Genomic DNA, 22756 nt, shown 5'->3' on the forward strand with positions numbered 1-22756 from the left:
TATTTATATAAAGGAAGTATAAAGTCAACAAAAAAGTAATCATCTAATGATCACGAGGAGTATAAATGGTTTGCCATGTTTAATAATACTAGCTGTGTCCTGCCTAAATAGCCTAATAGGCTATCAAACACAAACATTATTTTGCAATTAGAACAAGTCGTTCCCGAGTCAATCTCTTAAGCGTTATTAACAAGAGTATTGATATCTGCTACTTAGATAAACAATTTTCGAAACTAAAATACCATTGTCCTCAAGCGAGCTATAAAAATGTTTTTATTTCAATGACATGACACGCTGTTATGACAGTCGTCGTAGGTAACAATTGAACATAGTTGATTGTAATTATGTTAACTCGTCTGACAAGTCAAAACTATAGTACAGGCTCTACGTTGAAATGGCTTCTAAGCCTTATGCGACTGAACTATTTTTTATAGCACAGAAGTGCCTAACTAATCTATCGTCCATCTGATGATAAACGGTTACCATAGCCTATGAATACATGCAACATTAGAAGCATCAAAAGCGCTTGTCGATTCTATTCCCGCTCTAAATACAACGTATCATCGGAAGCTCTGGTATACCTAATTAAAATATTATAAATGTGGATGTAAGTTTGTTTACGTTTGTTAAGTTTTTACGCAAATACTAACTTAGCTGTCATCGTGAAACTTTGTACACATTTTTGGAGGTATTAGTAATACGTGAGCGAAGCCGCGTATAAAAGCTAGTCTACTATAAAAGAGAATGAATGAAGTACTATAAAAGAGAATGATTGAAGTTAACACGTATATACTGCTCCACTAACTATTATATAATGGGTATGTAAGATAGAGTGGGTCAAATCATAAACGATAATCTACTTAATAATTAAACACTACCTACATCATGGCAAAGTTTGAATCCATTAAAATATTTTGTTCATTATTTTTCCGTTGCGTAGATAAAATTAAAAATTTCCAATTTTATGCGCAATTTCCTGTATTTTTTCATTTTATAATCTTTTACAAAGACAAGAAAGTCTTTAAAAAATTGGCTATAATTTGTCGCGACACATTTTAACCGGCTTAAAAAAGGAAGAGGTTCTCGTTGCGACTGTACTTTTTATGTGAGTACCCCATAACTTTTTGCCGGGTTTACCGATTTCGATTATTCTTTTTTACCAAAAAATTGTGCTTATCATATGGTCCCATTTAAATTTGATTAAGGTCTCAAAAGTAGTATTTAAGTTATATTTAATAACGTGTATTAACTTGACTATTGTTTCGTCTACCTACGTTATAGTACCGTTCGATGTAAGTTAAGTCGGTTCTCTTTCGTTTCCGAAACACAATTTTTATTTCTTCACATAAACCTCCTCCACAGCTCAGCATGCGTCGCTCTTTCCCACACAGATTTCATCTTGCCGTAATACACATCTTACTCCGCTGACCGCTTAATTACTCCCGCTGTGCAACGGAATTCCGAACGAAATGGTAAAAAAACTTAAAGCTAGCGAAACTTAGCTCGAATTAAAGAACTCGAAATGCAAAGTAGCGATAAAATGTGAAATTATTATTATTATTATATTTATTTCTTAGAAATTTTAGAAGTAACCCATTACTGAGTTAATAAATAAATAACTAATTTTATTTGTTTTTAAACAATAAAAACTAACTTCAAATTACATTAACAAGTAACAAATTGAGAACATCCATTATTGTGGCTAGTCGAAAATTTTATGAAATAAATACGCATTATTTGGGCTAACTCAAAAAAAAACTATTCACAATATTTCGCTTAAATTAATAAAACCACATCACAAGTACCATCTTTTAAGTGAAAAAAAAACTCAAAATTGTTAACCTCCTCCTTTTTTAACCGTCTTCCAAAAAAAAGGAGGTTCTCAATTCGACTGTATTTTTTTTTTTTTTTATGTATGTTACATCAGAACTTTTGATCGGGTGGATCGATTTCGACAATTTTTTTTTAAATCGAAAGGTGGTGTGTGTCAATTGGTCCCATTTAAATTTATTTGAGATCTAACAATTACTTTTCGAGTTATACTAATAATGCGTTTTTACTTGACGTTTTTTTCGTCGACCTACGTTATATTATACCGCATAACTTTTCACTGGATGTACCGATTTTGATAATTCTTTTTTTGTCGAAAAAGGGGTATCCCTAGTTTGGTACCATGATAAGGAAACCAGGATCTGATGATGGGATCCCAGAGAAATCGAGAGAAACACTCGAAAATCCGTAATAACTTTTTACTGGGTATATCGATTTTGATAATTCTTTTTTTTGGAAAGGGGATATCCCTAGTTTGGTACCATAATAAGGAAACCAGAATTTGATGATGGGATCTTAGAGAAATCGAGGGAAACTCTCGAAAATCCGTAATAACTTTTTACTGAGTGTACCTATTGTGCTGCGTGGCTACGGCACTAAAGAATTTAGCCACCCCCTCTCTTCCCGTGGGTGTCGTAAGAGGCGACTAAGGGATAACAAGGTTCCACAACCACCTTGGAACTTAAGAAGCCGACCGATGGCGGGATAACCATCCAACTGCTGGCTTTGAAATACACAGGCCGAAGACGGGCAGCAGCGTCTTCGGTGCGACAAAGCCAGTACTGCGGTCACCAACCCGCCTGCCCAGCGTGGTGACTATGGGCAAAACACATGAGTTCACGTTATTTTTGGCGTAAACTTGTGGAGGCCTATGTCCAGCAGTGGACTGTTTAGGCTGTAATGATGATGATGATGATGATGACCTATTTTGATAATTTTTAATTTAATCGAAAGCTGATGTTTATCATGTAGTCACATATAAATTTTATCGAGATCTGATAACTACTTTTTGAGTAATCTTTGATAACGCGTAATTACTTGACTATTTATTCGTCGATCTACGTTGTATTACTCGTCGATGTAATTGAAGTCGGTTTTTTTTCGTTTGCGAGCAAACACAATTATTTTGATGTCGATTAAAAAAATCTTGGTGAGTAAGGTGACCAGAGCTCCTGGGGTGAATTGGAGATAAGGTCGGCAACGCGTTTGTGATGCTTCTGATGTTGCAGGCGTCTATAAGCTACGGTAATCGCTTAACATCAGGTGACCCCAGCCCAGAATACTCAAATTAACCCAGGGGAATAACCACGAGTTTAAATGCAGACTTAATAAGTTTTCAACACAAATTACATACAATACTGTTTTCTAATGCTTACACGAATTTCGTTCATTATAATGAAACAACTCTTTCGAATAGTCTGTCCGTGACCATGGTTTTTGTAAACCGTAAAGTATCGGAATTGTCAGGCATCAAAAAAACTTAATAAACCGCGATGAAATCTGAAAGATTTGTTTCATTATAACCAATTACAATCACAAGTTAATGTAAACAACTACATCGTTAATATATCGTAATATAAATCATAATATCTTTTTTTTTATTTGAGGACAAAGGTTAAAGATGTATGAACTGATATCACGCAGAGCAGACTCGCATCCAGACCCCTCTTATACGTGTGATGAAATGAAACACCTTTTCTGATTGACTGATTTTTTAATACAATTGATTGGATATACAGCATATGAATAAGTAATTAAATTGATTGGATACACAATATATGATTAAGTAACCAATGAACCTAGTGCTCGTTTCAAATCCAGCAACCAGAATGAATCCTCCGTTCCTTCCTCTAGCTTACCAACATATTATCCCCACTTAACATACCCCCACTGTAATCGAATCCCATTGGGTTAAATGACATTTAATTTAGTTGCCAAATTCTTACAATATTTAATAGTAAAATTAAAAATAATTATATACAATCTTTTTATCGTAAATTACAATTAAATTAATAATAATCACAACATACGGTTGCTACTTTGCTACTGTGTAGCAGTTCAGGAACTCACAATTAGGCCTCTAAATTCCTACCAAGTGACTATTTTAACCGACTTCAAAAAGAGGATAGGTTCTCAATCCGGCTGTACATCTAAGATCTGACGAGTACTTTTTGTTTTATCGCTAATAATGCGTATTTAATTCACTGTTTTTTCGACTACCTATGTTTTATTACTTATTGACAGATTGGCGATAATAATTAATTATCTGTTCCTTTGTGATTCGCTACATTTAATACTCCTTAGTAAACTAACTGTACATAAATCGATAAAACTCGATACCGTATTCATGGGCTAATATCATCATCAACTCAACTAACACACCGGCCTAATAAGTAATAACAAGTATTCTGTTACGAACTATGTTGTTGCCGTTAGTCATTTGATTTATAGGCTTATCCCGCGTATTATGGGCGTAAATAACACCAAAATATTTATTGTTTATACTTTGTTTTTGATATTTTATTATTTAATTGCAATTATGACCTACATTTTTGCATGCACATATCTGGTGCAATGGAAATTTTGACATAAAACTAGTATAGACCTTCAACTGTGAAATTGTCTAAACACAAATATTTTTAATTAAATATATTTTATTATTTTTATGTTACATAAAATTAATATTTCTATTGTGATAAATTTTAATTCACGTGGCAGCTATTGTATAATTTCTTTATTGCATTTACTATGTCGTAAACCCAAAGGTTGTGTGGAAGATATCACTCTTTTCGCGATGCGGTCACCTATACAGGATGTGTGGAAGAGATCTCTTTTCGCGATACGGTCACCTATTGTACCTCTTTATTTTTTACTATTTTTATTTTTGTTTTCATGGTGTACAATAAAGAGTATTATTATTAAATTTATAGTGTTTATTTAAAAGAAATCAATAGATAAAGCTTATTATTCGGTGCAGGATGACATAGATGATAAAGATGTGTGGACTTAGCGACGCTGTATTTCATGCAATATGTTAGTAATTTTGCACTAAAACACAGTTTATATATTATTTTCAAAAGAGTAACTGCGGAGTTTCTTGCCGATTCTTCTCTGCAGAATCTAAATATATACTAATATTATAAAGCTGAAAAGTTTGTTCATACACGCGCTATTCTCAGGAATTACTGGTTCGGTTTGAAGTATTTTAAGTTGTCCGTTTACTGAAGAAAACTATTATTTTTTTATTAACGCGTGTGAAACCGCACCGTACAGCTAGTATGGAGATAAAGCACGAAGTAAACTTTCTTTTCATTATATTCGTGTTCTACCTATGTTGTGTTGAGATAACAGTATTTTATTACCCAATCACGTATCTTTACAACTAATATCGCAGAAATAATTTTATTTATCGCTTCACACATTACAATGTTGACCTCAATTTGCGTAAAAACAAACGCAATTCATTACAATTTACTCTGAGAACTGAGATCATGCTTGGAAATAGAGTCGATCTACAATAACATCATCACTTGCCTTTGTTATTGCCTTAACAATTTAAATCAAAAATTATTTCAGATCTGTTTTAAGGTACTTTCAAATCGTAATTATCGAATTATAATTACACTTTAACAAATTACGTATCTTTAAGTTAAAGCTGTACTGTGTGGCTACGGTACTAAAGAATATAGCCACACCCTCTCTTCCCGTGGGTGTCGTAAGAGGCGACTAAGGGACAACATAGTTCCGCTAACACCTTGGAACTTCAAAAGCCGACCGAAGACGGGCAGCAGCGTCTTCGGTGCGACAAAGCCAGCCCTGCGGTCACCAACCCGCCTGCCCTGCGGTCACCAACCCGCCTGCCCAGCGTGGTGACTGTGGGCAAAACACACGAGTTCACGTTATTTTTGACGTAAACTCGTGGAAGCCTATGTCCAGCAGTGGACTGTATAGGCTGTATTGATGATGATGATGATGATAATGATAAGTTTAAGTTACCGCCGATTCGGAGTGTAGATCTACAGAGAAGAAGCCACAAGAGACTCCCTTTACAAATAACTGTTAATAATGAAACAACTTTTTCGGATTTTATTGCGGCTTATTAAGTTTTTTAGACGCCCGACGCTTCGGATACTTTACAGCAACCGTGGTCACGTGGGAACTGTCGAGAGGAGTTTAACTTTTTTTTATTAGGGAATAAAGTTGTTTCATTATAATGAGCGAAATTAGCGTAAACATTAGAAAACAATAACTGTCAATAGTTGTAAAATGAGGTCTCGCATGAAATACGACGCTACTAAGTCCACATTTCTGTATCATTAATTTAATTCCAAATTACATATTTGTGCCGTTTGCAATCGAAACACTTGGACCTTGGAGTAGCAGTGCTAAATTTTTTTCTAAATGAGATAACTCCTCGCCTTATTGCCTCCACTGGTGACAAGGGGGCTGGTGCATTATTTGCCCAGAGAATCGGCATAGCGATTCAACGGGGAAATGCTTCCAGCATTCTTGGCACAGTTCCACGTGCACATGATTTATACCAAAACTATCTGTAAATATTTAGTTCCTAAGTTGTGAATATTAAATATGTATAATGTTTATAATATTTTATCATTTAGTTTTTTATCATAATCATTTAATCTCAAACCGAATATCGAGTCTTAGCAATTAAAGACATTTTATTTATTAGGTAAGCGGTTACCGTGCCCATAGACGCCTGCAACAGTAGAAGCATCACAAGCACGTTGCCAACCCTACCTCTGGTCCTCACCAGAATTTCTGGATATCTTACTCACTGCAGGAACACAACACCACTTGAAATCAGAATTATTTAATTGTGATTTTCTCTTTCTCTTAAAATAATTTTAATCACTTAACATACTTTTACTTACCGACCGATGACGGGATAACCATCCAACTGCTGGCTTTGAAATACACAGGCCGAAGACGAGCAACAGCGTCTTCGGTGCGACAAAGCCAGTCCTGCGGTCACCAACCCGCCTGCCCAGCGTGGTGACTATGGGCAAAGCACATGAGTTCGCGCTATTTTTGGCGTGAACTTGTGGAGGCCTGTGTCCAGCAGTGGACTATGATAGGCTGAAATGATGATGAATGATGAACTTACTTTTAACCGACTTACAAAAAAAAGAGGAGGCTCTCTATTCGATTGTATTTTTTTATGTATGTACCTCAGAACTTTGACTGGGTGGAACGATTTCGATGTTTTATTTTTTAATCGAAAGGTATTGCGTGTCATGTGGTCCTATTTAAATTTAATTGATATCCGACAAATACTTTTTGAGTTATATCTAATAATGCGTATTTACTTGACTATCGTTTGTCGACTTACGTTGTATTATACCACATAACTTTTCACTCGGTTTACCGATTTTGATGGTTCGTTCTTTAATCAAAAGTTAATTCTTGTCATGTTGTTTCCTTTAAATTTGATCACGATCTGATTACTACTTTTTGAGTAATCTTTGATAACGCGTATTTATTTGACTATTACTACGCTGCATAACTTGTCAATGTAATTGAAGTCGATTTTTTTTTAGGTTACTATTATGTTCAGAGCGGTCGGAACAAGGATCAGATCGTTTTTCTTTTGTGAATATAAATTAAAAGTAAGTACTTAGTCAGTTGCTCCGGTCGGTCGGCTCAGCGGTCCCTGGAGTGAGGAAAATCGCGATATACCATTTATTTCGTTGGATCTAATTTGTTGCTTCACTACTTGTTTTCTTTGTGTACAACGTGGAAAAAAAATATTGAAGTTCTTTTTTTATAAACATGTATATATTTATAAATATAATAAATAATCTAATATATAAAATTCTCGTGTCATGGTGTTAAACATTGAACTCCTCCGAAACGGCTCGACCGATTTTAATAAAATTTTGTGGGCATATCGGGTAGGTCTGAGAATCGGCCAACATCTATTTTTCATACCTCTAAGTTATAAGGGGGGGGGGGGATTAAGCGGGTTAATAACATATATGGCAAAAAAACGTTTGCGGGGTCAGCTAGTAAATATATAAATATCTTATAACACACACACACACACACACACACACACACGGTCATCTGTTATACCTAATAATACATATTTAACCTTACTTGTCGATGTTTTTTTTTTATTTGTGAACAAACAGCTATTAACCTCAATACCCAAAGTACACAAACATCCCTCAATCAAGTCTCTCGCTTTCCCGCTTTAAATTCCGACTTTTCGTATCTCGTTCCTCATTACATATGAATAAGTTGGAAGCCAGCCGTTCTCTCGCAGATGAATAAATTATCTAGACTTGCTCTAGATCCCTAAATTGCACAGTTTCCTCTAAAATCCTTTGTTTCGAACCCAATACTATTGCATTATTGAATAAGCGTTTTTTTGAACCAAGCACGTACTTTACTTTCTAATGATATGTTATTTTATATAAGTCATCCATAACATCCATAACATCCCACTGCTGGGCATAGGCCTGTTTTATCATGTAGGAGAAGGGTCGGAGTATAACTCCGCGCTGCTCTACTACTGGGTTGTTAGATATATCTAATATATAAAATTCTCGTGTCGCGGTGTTTGTAGTTAAACTCCTCCGAAACGGCTTGACCGAGTTTCATGAAATTTTATGTGCATATTGGGTACATCTGAGAATCGAACAACATCTATTTTTCATCCCCTTAGTTATAAGGGTGTAGAGGGTTAATAACATATATGGCAAAACAACGTTTGCGGGCTCAGCTAGTATATTATGTAATTATTAGTAACAATCATTATCAATTGTCTATGATAACAACCGGGACCAAAGTCTTGATGTACTCTCCGAGGAACGCCTACCAGACTGGAATGAGAGCACGCACCAGAGTGACGTCTATTTTAAACGTACTAAGTACTAAATTTTTTATTAATAAATCTATTTTAGTTCAAAGTAGTGTCTGCGGTGCAAAAAAGTCATGAGCAACACACATGAGTTGTACGCCTATGTCCAGTAGTGGACTGCGATAGGTTGAAGTGATGAAGTGATGAGTGCAAAGTAATGTTCGTAGGATATTTTTTGATCGATCGATATTTCTTTTAATTGAATATATTTATTTTTTATTTTTTTGTTTAGAACCCGTACAAAAAGTATGCATTGTACATGTTGATACAGTTGTAGATTTTCCTACGCTTTCCTATCTCGAAGATTACGTTATAAGTACCAGCTTGTGAAATTACTCAGAAGACCGTCTCGTATGCTAAGTGATCCCATCTGTAATTCAATTCCACCATTGGATTCACCCATGGGTCACATACTGATGTGATAAATGTTGTTTAAATTGGTCCAATTGGGAATTGAATGCCTTGCCTGAAGTCTCTTAAAATAGATGCTGTATGAAATACTTTAGTTACAAGCGCTAGTCCAGAGGTGTCAAACTCGATTTCGCAGAGGGCCGTATATTCAATTTAGAATGTGTAGGTGGGCCAGATTCAAATAAAAAAGTGTACTTAATTATTATAACATTTTATTTATTTAATGATACGGTTTTTAAGAATCGCGGCCGATCGCGGGCCGTATCTTGGACGTCCCTGCTAGTCCATATCAAATTACTAATTTCATTCGTCTGAAGACTGTTTGTAGGCGGCCTCTAATAACACTATTCATTGTATTGTTTTAATATTTGAAATCTCACATATTGAAATAGAATATGTACATCCAGTGTTCGATTTTTTACCAACTTCAAAAAAAAGCTGGTGAATTCGTGACGAGAGCGGAAAAGTGTGATCGCGCGAGGCGAACGGATGTTGAGAGGGAGATATAACTTAGTGAAGATAGAAAAAGAGAGTGTTACGTTTTGTAATACTTCGGTCATGTGGTCTAAAGCACTCTCGTTTTTTATGTGTTACCTCAGATCTTTTTACTGGGTGGAACGATTTCGATGATGATTTTAAACAAAATGTGGTGCTTCTCGTATGGTCCCATTAAAATTTAATCGAAATATGATAAGTTATATTTGAGCTATTTCTAATAAAATGCGTATTGACTTAACTTTTTGTCGTCGACCTACGTTGTATTATACCTCATAACTTATTACTAGATGGACCGATTTTGATGTTCCTTTTCTTTAATCGAAAGCTGGTGCTTGTCGTGTAGTTCCTTTTGAATTTAATCGAGATTTGATTAGTGATTTTTGAGTTATTCTAATTTAAATTTGATCGAGATATATTATATATTGATTTAGTTGTAACAATGCGCATTTACTTGACAATTTTTTCGTCTACCTACGTTGTATGACTCGTGTGATTAAAGTCGATTTCTTTTCGTTTTCGAGCAAACAAAATAATGTATAATCATAATAGCAATCCTTAATTCACTTTCTCAATATAAGGGTACGATTTTGTCTAGCACTGGGTTGTTTCATCATTACAGCCTATAAAGTCCACTGCTGGACATAGGCCTTCACAAGTTTACGCGCAAAAATAACATGAACTCATGTACTTTACCCATAGTCACCACGCTGGGCAGGCGGGTTGGTGACCGCAGTACTGCCTTTGTCGCACCGAAGACGCTGCTGCCCGTCTTCGGCCTCTGTATTTCAAAGCAGTTGGATTGTTATCCCGCCACCGGTCGGCTTTTTAAGTTCCAAGGTGGTTTTGAGTTTTTTTTTTAAATTGGGTTGTTTATAAGCTGCAAAATGTAAGTGCCTATATGAGTAATAGCATGCCTATTTTATCGACAATCAACCTACATAATAAGCTACATAAGATGAATTACGAAAGTATTTTTTTTTACAATTTAGTGATATAAGATCCCCTTTGATGCAAATAGCCTTTAATCGGTCTTACATAATATATACTAAGACAGTGGTTTACGCTTTATTTGACAGGCGAATTTTTTTTTTTTCATTCATTATTTAAGTTACTCCGGCAATTAGGTACGCAGTTCAAAGAGAGTAGAGTTCACGTGTATTTTTTTTTATGCGTAAGGTTGGTATGAAGTTAGAATTATTTCCGTGAAGTATGTTCATCTTGATGGCTTTGGTGATAGAATTTTATGTTCAAAACGCCAAGTTTAATTTTCTTTCGCTTCGACTGTGGAAAAATAGAAATATTTTTAGATGAAAACTTTGCTATCCTCCTTTTATTTACTAGTACGATCAAAATTTTTTGTCTTAAGAGTTTTGTATTCTATACAAATAAATAAAATTGGAGTGTCTGTTTGTTATATTAAAATAACCGCTTTTTACTCAATGCATATGGATTTATACACGGTACATATACCAAAATAACATTTATTACAATTTTTGTCTGTCTGTCTGTCTGTTTGTTCCGGGCTCCGGCTAATCTCTGAAACGACTGGACCGATTGTGACGGGACTTTCACTGGCAGATAGCTGATGTAATAAGGAATAACTTAGGTTACCTTTATTTTAGAAATTTAATTATTTTATAACTCTGCGAACTGAACAATAACTTTTTTGTTCCAATCCACGCAGACGAAGTCGCGGGCACAGCTAGTTAAAAATATATATATATCCATATTAACTTACTAAGATAACAGCACTAAAAGAAAACAAACAATAAAAACTTGGTGATTTCAAATAATGAAATGAAAATTGAGAAACAAATCGAAAGGAAAAAAATAATTATAAAAGTCAAAATTGGAACACTTCTATATATATTTTTTCCTATTTTGCTCTTCTTGCACCTATAACTTCAACTCTAAAACATAAGTTACACAAAACTGATTTTATTGATAAAATAATTGTGTTTGCTCGCAAACGAAAAAAAACCGACTTCAATTACATCGACGAGTAATACAACGTAGATCGACGAAAACATAGTCAAGTAACTAGGCGTTATCAAAGATTACTCAAAAAGTAGTTATCAGATCTCGATAAAATTTATATGTGACCACATGATAAATATCAGCTTTTGATTAAATTAAAAATTATTAAAATCGGTTCACCCAGTAAAAAGTTATTGCGGATTTTCAAGAGTTTCCCTCGATTTCTCTGAGATCCCATCATCCTGGATCCTGGTTTCCTTATCATGGTACTAAACTAGTGACATCTCCTTTCCAACAAAAAAAGAATTATCAAAATCGGTACATCCAGTAAAAAGTTATTGGGAATTTTCGAGAGTTTCCCTCGATTTCTCTGGGATCCCATCATCAGATCCTAGTTTCGTTATCATGGTACTAAACTAGGGATATCTCCTTTCCAACAAAAAAAGAATTATTAAAATCGGTACATCCAGTAGAAAGTTATGCGGTATAATACAACGTAGGTCGACGAAAAATGCGTCAAGTAAAAACGCATTATTAGATATAACTCGAAAAGTAGTTGTTAGATCTCAAATAAATTTACATGGGACCAATTGGCACACACTACCTTTCGATTAAAAAAAATTTGTCGAAATCGGTCCACACGGTCAAAAGTTCTGATGTAACATACATTAAAAAAAAAAAAAAAATACAGTCGAATTGAGAACCTCCTCCTTTTTTGGAAGTCGGTTAAAAAACAGTAATGCCTACACTTTCACCTCAAATTGTTCTGGGTAAAACTTCATTAGAATTTAGTTCAAAAGTGTGTCGAGTCACGGCATTTGAAATGTCAACGACTTTAATAACTACACTTTAGTGTATTCAATCACGAAGACCAATTAGTCCTAGGGCCTGTTTCACCAGTTATAAGCTTATCCTTCAAACAACAACTTTTACAATTTTTGTCTGTCTGTCTATCTGTTTGTTCCGGCTAATCTCTGAAACGGCTGGACCGATTTTGAAGGGACTCTCACTGGCAGATAGCTGATGTAATAAGGCGTAATTTAGGCTACTTTTATTTTAGAAATTTATTCATTTTATAACTCTGCGAACTGAACAATAACTTTCTTATTAAATTCTACGCAGACAAATTCATTGGCACAGCTAGTATCTCATAAATACAGTGGAGTTCGACCGTGAAAGACAATAATACGCCAAAACTTATATCTGTCGGATATCATCATCCGTCATATTATAGCTTTATCCACGTCCAGCGAAACGGCATAGAGTAGACGAATTTATAGACAAGATTTGAGTCATTAGGCATTGTAATTAAAATACTTTACGTATATTTTATTTAGTTTCGGGTAACTTTATGCGACGTCCGGTTCAACCTCATCTACACGAAATCTTTTCTTGTTTCAAAATCTTGGATATTTTAGGCAACAAATTCTACTTATAATAAAATAATAATAGTCAGGGGTCCGGAAACAAACACACAACACAAGCACATACGCCCAGATCACGACAAACATCTATATGGCCAGCACAAACGTCTGTCGTGAGCGGGGATCGACTCGCGACCGACGGCGCAACAGCCAGTGCTGTGACCGCTGCACTAACACGCCGTCTATTCTTGTCATTTCATTTCGTAGCAGTCTTTTAATATCCCACTGTTTAACTTAAGTGCCTGTAAACTCAGTGTTGACAACTCTGATTTGAAATCTTGGTGTGGTGAAGTGGTCATTTAATTCAAATGAAAAATTGTCTAATGTTTATGGCCTGCAAAATACTAGATGATATAACATATATCTATTATTAAACTGACAATATTTGTATCAACAGTTTACTTCACGATGTGAACGCTACACACTCAATGGTCCCCGTAGGATTTTCTCCTGTCCGGAGGGTCCGCATATACATACACACAGAACACTTAGATTAGAGATTTTTCCTTTTACACTAAATTTAACAAAAAAAAATTCTCCGTTTTGTTCTGTTTAACTGACTTCCCCAAACAACATGTTTCACACAATGTCGTAGTGATGTCTTATGTATTAGCTAATAGTGGAAACTTTACTGATTTCAGTTATTGTAATTAGTCATAATATAATAATGTAATATAGAATTGTATGTTTCCCAAATAAAAATAAAATAAAGACAACTCGTACAAAAATAAATGATATCGAAAAATTGTATGACCGCTATAATCGTTGTATCGCCTTCCAAGGCAATTGAATAATAAAATCAAATTTTATCAAATTTCTATGTTAGCCTACGAACCTTTCAACCCAACGATTATAACACCATAAGCTACAATCACAACATGACGTTACACAACCTAAAATAATAATAGTGCAATATGAATGATAAATTCTCAATATAATTCAATAAATTGTTAAAGTTATTCACTCTTACCAATGAGTACATCTCGTAACTTTAATATCGTAGAAGTCGCTAACAAGCTTCATCAAGAAACTACCAACATTGTTACGTAAAGCCTTATTTAATTCAATGAGTACTACATGTTGGTAAATTAATTAATAAGCTTGGAAGGATACGTCCAATGAATACTTATCAGTCCCCCGTTAGCTCCTGATTCATTTTACTTCACGAGATTATTTTTATATTGTGGATTACGGTTAAGCCAAATTAAATTACATGTTACGATATCTTAGTTATATTACATGCATTTTGCTATAATTTAGATTTATGGTACAAGACTTCAAAATAAGAGGTTCACAATTCAACTTTTTTTTTATATAACTACTAGTAGATCAGCAAACAAAGGTACGGCTCACCTGATGGTAAGCGATTACCGTAGCCTATTGACGTTGCAACATCAGAAGCAACGCAAGGGAGTTGCCGACTTCATTCCCAAATCACCCCAAGAGCTCTATTCACCTTACTCACCAACAGGAACACAACAGTGCTTGAAAACAGTGTTATTTCGCTGTAATTACCTGTAAGGTCGAGGTACTGCCCCTGTCGGGCTGATCACTATTTTGAGTAGGAAATTTCATGCTCTGCCCTACTGATTGTTGTTTATTTGTGTGCACTTCATACCTTTTGACTGATTGTACAGATTTTGATGATGTATTTCTTAATTCAAAACAGAAGCCTTTCATGTTCTTCCATTCAAATTTGATCAAAGTCTGACGATCACTTTTTGATTTATCTCTAATAATACGTATTTTTGCTTTGTGGTTACGGCATTAAGAATATAGCCACCCCCTCTCTTCCCGTGGGTGTCGTAAGAGGCGACTAAGGGATAACACAGTTCTACTACCACCTTGAAACTTAAAAAGCTGACCGATGGCGAGATAACCATCCAACTGCTGGTTTAAAAATACACAGGCCGAAGTCGGGCAGCAACGACTTCGCCCTACGGTCACCGATCCGCCTGCCCAGCGTGGTGACAATGGACAAAACACATGAGAACGTAAAGTTCGGTAGTTTTACGCGTACATGTATTGCAGATATTCATTTGTATTTATATAAATAATATTCATCATTTCACCCTATTACAGTCCACTCTGGACATAGGCCTCCACAAGTGCGTGCCAAAAATGACGTAAACTCATGTGTGTTGCCCATAGTCACCACGCTGGGCAGGCGGGTTGGTGACCGCAGGGCTGGCTTTGTCGCACCGAAGACGCTGCTGCTCGTCATCGGTCTGTATATTTCAAAGCCAGCAGTTAGATAAAATATATATTATTAATATATATCCACTATTCCACTGGAATATTAAAGATCCGTAATTCAGAAAAAATATAAACCTGAACTAGCCACAACTAGATCTGCTCCCGCGAGTTAAAAAATTATAATGAGCAAAGTTTGTAAAACGACTGACGTTATTAATACTTCCATTGAACTCATACTGAGTTGTAAATTATAAAAGAAACATTTTAAGATAATAAGATAAAAGAAAATAGTTTCAAACAGAAATTTCGACTATAGATAAGTTTACACCATCCAATTTTGTCCGTTCCGAGAGTGCTAGAAGATATTAAATTCTTCCAGGCGTAAATAGCCGTTGACATGTTTGTTTCAATGACTTACATTTCTGTTATTTCAGCTTATATATAAAAAATAATTCTATACTATGATGTTAATTACTAATACTACTAGTTTCAACTATTGATAGTGTTCAGTCAGTCAGTTCAGCCTATTGCAGTCCGTTGCTGGACATAGGCCTCCTCAAATTCGCGACAGAAAACAAAAAAAAACCGAAATGAAAACCGGGATGTCTGATAGTGTTCAATGAACTCAAACTATGAATGTCAAATTATGCCCTATTTAGGTACCTACTAATTCTGAGACCTGAAATAAAATTGAAATAACAATTCAGGTATAATTAAACCTAATGCTGTTACGTAACCATTTATATATTTAGATCTTTAAAATAAAATCTCAATTTAACATATTTAGGTAACAAAATACCTGCCATACACAATAAGCACTGAACTAAAATTAGAAAGCTTACGTCTCTCATGAGAAAATCATAATAGATATTTCATTTGTCCTGTTTAAGATACCAAAGAATGCCGACGGGGATCTGTTTATTGACACTACTTGTCTGCCTTTTGATTGTATCTCTATCAATTGCCAACTCTCTACAATGAAAAGAAAATTTTCTAATAAAGTACAATTTTAACAAAATTGCTAAATACGAAAAGGAGAGAGAATCATTGATGAAACGATTTAGTATAAATATAGATTTGATATGGGTACTTTTTTATCTGTGTTAACAGAACCTTTGTCTGATGCAGCAAAGTTAGTTAATATGATCTTACATCATCAATGATTCTTTCTCGATTTCTTAGACATAGTGAGAATTAGGGTATGATGGGGCTGGCATGTCTGTGTAGACAAAAGTCCCTAAAAAATTAAAGAATTAAAAAAAAAACAACAAAATTGTTATCATTACAAATAAAAAAATAACAATGAGGACTAAATTGAATAGTGTACACAAGATATTTTCGTGCCCGTGTTATCTATACTAATATTAAATATAATGCGGAAAAGTTGGTTCGTTAGTTTATTTGCTTAAGCGCACTAATCTAAGGGACTACTGTTTCCAATTGAAAATTATTTTTGTGTTCTATAGCCTATTTATCGAGGAAGGGAACTTTTTTCCTCAATTTAATGCAGATGAAACCGCGGTGCATAGCTTGTAAAATACTCTGAGTGTAAGACTCAATTTTTTAAGCTTATTTCTCAAGATTGTAGCAATATTTCTTTACTATCAAAGCAAGACCTCCTCTAGGGAAAAAATTGTGGCCTGGATGTCCTTCCTGCGACCTAGATAAACACAGTCTAGAATTATTGTAAAATATCTTAGTTTTTAACTTAACAAATATGTATTTTAAAAAATAATTCTATACTATGATATTAATTACTAATGCCAATTTCCAATGAGAATGTTTTAGGTTTATGTAGCAAATTTTTAAGTTTTAACTATTGATAGTGTTCAGTCAGTCAGTTAGTTCAGCCTATTGCAGTCCGTTGCTGGACATAGGCCTCCTCAAATTCGCGCCAGAAAACAAAAAAAAAACCGAAATGAACCGGGATATCTAATAGTGTTCAATGAACCCAAACCATGAATCTCAAATTATGCACTATTTAGGTACCTACTAATTCTGAGACCTGAAATAAAATTGACATAACAATTTAGGTATAATTAAACCTAATGCTGTTACGTAACCATTTATATATTTAGATCTTTAAAATAAAATCTCAATTTAACATATTTAGGTAACAAAATACCTGTCATAAACAATAACCACTGAACTAAAATTAGAAAGCTTACGTCTCTCATGAGAAAATCATAATAGATATTTCATTTGTCCTGTTTAAGATACCAAAGAATGCCGACGGGGATCTGTTTATTGACACTACTTGTCTGCTTCTGATTGTATCTCTATCAATTGCCAACTCTCTACAATGAAAATAATATTTTCTAATTAAGTACAATTTTAACAAAATTGTTATCATTACAAATAAAAAAATAAAAATAAAGATTATTGTTGTTGTGGGCTCGGTTTTCTGCATTTGGTCCGTTATGCGTGAAAAGAGAGCTGGCTAATTCAGCCAGCCCAGCTCCTTCCAGAAGCTCAGAAGCCTACTGGGGCGTTCACAGGCTTCTCGGAGCGTCAAATAAAGATTAAATTGAATAGTGTACACAAGATATTTTCGTGCCCATGTTATCTATACTAATATTAAATATAACGCGGAAAAGTTGGTTTATTTGCTTAAGCGCGCTAATCTCAGGAACTACTGGTTCCAATTGAAAATTATTTCTGTGTTCAATAGCCTATTTATCGAGGAAGGGAACTTTTTTCCTCAATTTAATGCAGATGAAACCACGGTGCATAGCTTGTGAAATACCCTGAGCGTAAGACTCAATTTTTTAAGCTTATTTCTCAAGATTGTAGCAATATTTCTTTCCTATCAAAGCAAGACCACTAGGGAAAATATTGTGGCCTGGATGTCCTTCCTGCGACCTAGATAAACACAGTCTAGAATTATTGTAAAATATCTTAGTTTTTAACTTAACAAATATGTATTTTCGTACATGCATACCGACTCTTTCGACATGTGTGAAACTTAAATAATTGTGTTTGCTCGCAAACGAAAAAAGAGCCGACTTCTAATACAATTATTGCTATCCATTATTGTAAGAATCGATATTTTTTTCACATCACTAGTAAATACGCTCAGTGTACACCGCCCACGCAGAATGCCGTTTTGGGTCATGGCCTTTTTGGCCCTAGAGTACATACGCCCATGCTAACTAGTAAGCGGTAGTTATAAAAAAAAAACAAAATCAAAATTTGAGTTTATTTTTAAATACTAGACAAATTTCAAGGTTTCAATAGTGTTTGTTAGAACAAGCCAGTCTTATTTCTATGTCTGAATTTTTAATAAAATATATATACTTTTTATAAGATTTTACTGAATGATACTGTTTATTATAAGGGTTATATGCTCGTTAATACTAAGCTACAACACAAATTCCGAACAATAAATATTAATATAAACCTATGATGTTACATATAAAGAGTATAAAATGTCAGTTTGATTTAAAATACTGCAGAAGTATCTTTAATATCGTTGCTGTAAAACTTAATTACAGCCATATGAAAGAAAAAGCTTATTAGATTAAAACATGTTTGAAAAGAAAATTTTTACTTTTAACTTATTTTCCGACTTAAAATTGGACATATATATGTTAAAACGCCTGAATAAATAGTGAAGCAATTATTTCAGACGCTAATTTTTTTTAGAGTTAAAGCTTACGTAATATTCTTTACAGGCGCTTAAATTTAAATGTCTTACTCGTGTTGTTGCTTACTGTTGTGGAATCTTACAACAAATATAATTTATAAAAAAAAAACATTTCTGAGAAAATGAATATAAATATAACTAGACAATATAATGCTGCTGGTATATAGGATTATTAAGTCCATTTTAATCAAGTTTTAAAAATATTATCAGTGTTATTAAGAATTTGTCATGAAAAGGGTTATAATTTAATTGAAGTAAAAATACTTATTAAAGTGGTACCTCTTCTGTTTTTGGAGTCACTAAAAAATATCTTGTATTGAACATAATCTTAAGACTTTTATTCATCAAATAATAATAATTATAAATACCAAAACCGGTGAAAACATAAGAGTACTTGTTTGGTTTTCCCTTCGTATATTACTCCTAATTTATTTTTATTTTTTGTGTCTAGCACTTTATTTAGCATCGCGTAGTTGTATCAACATTTCCCACTTTGTAAATTTTCTCGGGTGGTAAAATATAATATTACAAATTGACATTTATAATATTATAAATGTCAATTTATAATATTATATTTGATCTTAGTTATGACTTTCTGTAAAACGCCGCGCCGTGGTCTCTAAGAACCGAATATAAAATCATCATATCAAAATATCGATCAAGCGGGTACATTGTTCCATAGCATAATTGGCTAGAGCACCGACACGGTCAGTCGGAGATGCAGGTTCGGCAGGTTACTATGTGTACCTGTATACAGGCTTTAAAACTTCCCAGAACAGTTTTTCTTAACATCCATAATAGACTACCATCAAAAATTAAAATAACAGTAAATAGAGCTTAACTAACTTGTTCGATCTTGCAAGCATATGGATTAGCTCAGAATACATTTCTAACATACAATCCCATTAGCCCTGTGTGCAACAAAGGCACTTCTTGCACTATATGATTGTAATATACATGTTAATGATCATAATAACACTCAAACACCATCGTGAAAGCTCAAAGACGAGAGCTATAGCTCTATATACTATCGTAATAGTGTATGGGTAGGGAATCTATTAGGTACGAGGCTAACAAGATAATAATTTTGTTACATCGAAGTTTATAGCAAGCCGTTGTTTGTGCTAAGTTGCTATTTATTTTGTAAAGGCGTTCACTTTTATTGTAAACTTAATTTCAAATAATATATTATTAAGCAATTCTCTTATACAAATATACTACAAAAATACATAACTAAATAAGGGTGAATTTGATGATCTTATTATTTTTTCTTTCAGAGTTCTATTAACCGTTTCCATCAACAAATGACTGAATTCTCACCAAATGTATTTATGTACGAATAACCTACCTAATTCGACCAGATGTAAGAGAACTTTTCAAAACTGATTTACGAATTATATAATGACCATCTCAGATGTTTTAAATTAAAACAGCCAGTTATCTGTAGGTTCTCTGTAAAATATCTTGATAATTTTTTTTTTAACTTTCTGTAATTTTGGCAGGGCACATATTTAAGGCAACAAAACAGCTTAGTTTTCAAAGATTACATACTTAAAAAGTCTTGGTTGAAAAAGTATTGATAAAAAATGCGTGTGCTTGATTAAATAATTGTGTTTGCTCGCAAACGAAAAAAAAGCCGACTTCAATTACATCGACGAGTAATACAACGTAGATCGACGAAAAATAGTCAAGTAACTACGCGTTATCAAAGATTACTCAAAAAGTAGTTATCAGATCTCAATAAAATTTATATGTGACCAAGAGACAAACATCAGCTTTCGATTAAATTAAAAATTATTAAAATCGGTACACCTAGTAAAAAATTATTTCGGATTTTCAAGAGTTTCCCTCGATTTCTCTGGGATCCCATCATCAGATCTTGGTTTCCTTATCATGATACTAAACTAGGAATATCTTCTTTCTAACAAAAAAGGAATTATCAAAATCGGTACACCCAGTAAAAGTTATACGGATTTTCGAGAGTTTCCCTCGATTTCTCTAGGATTCTATCATCAGATCCTGGTTTTCATATCATGGTACCAAAATAGGGATATCTCCTTTCCAACAAAAAAAGAATTATCAAAATCGGTACATCCAGTAGAAAGTTATGCGGTATAATACAACGTAGGTCGACGAAAAAAGCGTCAAGTAAAAACGCATTATTAGATATAACTTGAAAAGAAGTTCTTAGATCTCAAATAAATTTAAATGGGACCAATTGGTACACACCACCTTTCGATTAAAACAAAATTTGTCGAAATCGGTCTACCCGGTCAAAAGTTCTGATGTAACATACATTAAAAAAAAAAAACCAGCCGAATTGAGAACCTCCTCCTTTTTTGGAAGTCGTTTAAAAAACAGAATTGCCATATAAAAAAGCTTACAGCCCATTCTTGTTATTTCAAAATGGCCGAATAGTGGGAGCAACACGGTGGCACTTAAACAAATTTTACAACAAACGATCGTCGTAGACTGAAATTTTAAATGTAGCTTTGGTAATAGACCTTGCCACGTGCTTAATTTGAATCAAATACATTTATTGTGAATTAAATTGATAACCAATACAGAAAATAACAATGTAACGGATCGCTGTCTTCACATGGAAGATATATGAGAAAGAATATTATTGGGACTTTATTATCGCAAATAGCACCCAAAACAATGGTTGTTAGAATTTTTGTCTGTTTGTCTATGCGTTTGTGCTCGCTAATCTCAGAAACGGCTTATTCGATTTAGATGTGGTTTTCACTAATATATTGTGGTAAGCTTCACTTAACATTTAGTGTTTTTTTATGTCAATCGGTTCATAAATAAAAAAGTAATGCCAATTTAAAGAATCACGTTCAACATGTAAATACCCAAAAATTTTACGAAGTCGCGGGCAAAGCTAGTAAATAAATAAATTAAAATATCTAAAAGTCAATATAGAATTGCAGTGTACAAAGTAACCCTATTTTATTAAATCATTATCATCGTTAAATACTAAATTTACTATTTATAACATTTTTTTATAAAATAACACTTCAGAAAATATTTCCTACACAAAACCACACCGTTATGTTAGTCTGCCCGTGTTTCAACTTACAACTTTATGGAAAATTCAAATTTATTTTCGTTTCTAACGACTTTTATCTCCGACGTTCACCGTCGCCCATTTAAATATAATTAATTAAAATGAAGACGAACTTCGAAGAAATTTTTTACAATTCGTTTGTAAATTCGGAAACTTTCATTGCAACAATCTTTTTATAATCTTAAAGGCATTAATCTTAATTTTTAAATCTTTGATGGAATCTAAAGAAAACATTTATTTCGCCATAAGGTTATACACACTTAACAAAAGTCTAAGAAACCTGCAAGAAACCTCAAAGAAAATCAAAGGTTCATGCTGGCAAGTCCAACCATAATTTTAAAATTGTTACTTTTTAACATTTGTAAAGTCTCTGCTGTTGGTCGAGAGGAAAAAAATCCGAATGATAAACTTTCTCGGTAAGATTTTTTCAAATTTCAAGCAAAGCACCAAAAAATTAAATGAAATTAAAATTAACAACATGACGTGAGATAGCCAATCGTGCGTGTGGAAATCATCGCATGACATTTGCAAGCTTTATTAAGTAATGGTCATAATCTATATAATGCCTCAGATATTAAAAAAATCATCATCATCATCATCATTACAGCCTATACAGTCCACTGATGGACATAGGCCTCCACAAGTTTACGCCAAAAATAACGTGAACTCATGTGTTTTGCCCATAGTCCCCACGCTGGGCAGGCGGGTTGGTGACCGCAGTACTGGCTTTGTCGCACCGAAGACGCTGCTGCCCGTCTTCGGCCTGTGTATTTCAAAGCCAGTAGCTCGATGGTTATCCCGCCACCGGTCGGCTTCTT

The 22756-nt window shown here is 34.0% G+C and overlaps 1 protein-coding gene across 1 annotated transcript in view; it reads left to right on the forward strand.

The window, feature by feature from the left end:
- The first annotated feature begins 22416 nt into the window (after positions 1 to 22416).
- The window catches only part of LOC123663305 (calcium/calmodulin-dependent protein kinase kinase 1), a 30752-nt gene continuing 30412 nt past the window's right edge, over positions 22417 to 22756 (forward strand). Inside the window, exon 1 of the mRNA XM_045597993.1 lies at positions 22417 to 22421. Coding sequence (XP_045453949.1) covers positions 22417 to 22421 — 5 coding nt within the window. The remainder of the gene's footprint in view (positions 22422 to 22756) is intronic.

Source organism: Melitaea cinxia, chromosome 20 (genome assembly GCF_905220565.1).
Source record: "Melitaea cinxia chromosome 20, ilMelCinx1.1, whole genome shotgun sequence".
Classification (NCBI taxonomy): Eukaryota; Metazoa; Arthropoda; class Insecta; order Lepidoptera; family Nymphalidae; genus Melitaea; species Melitaea cinxia.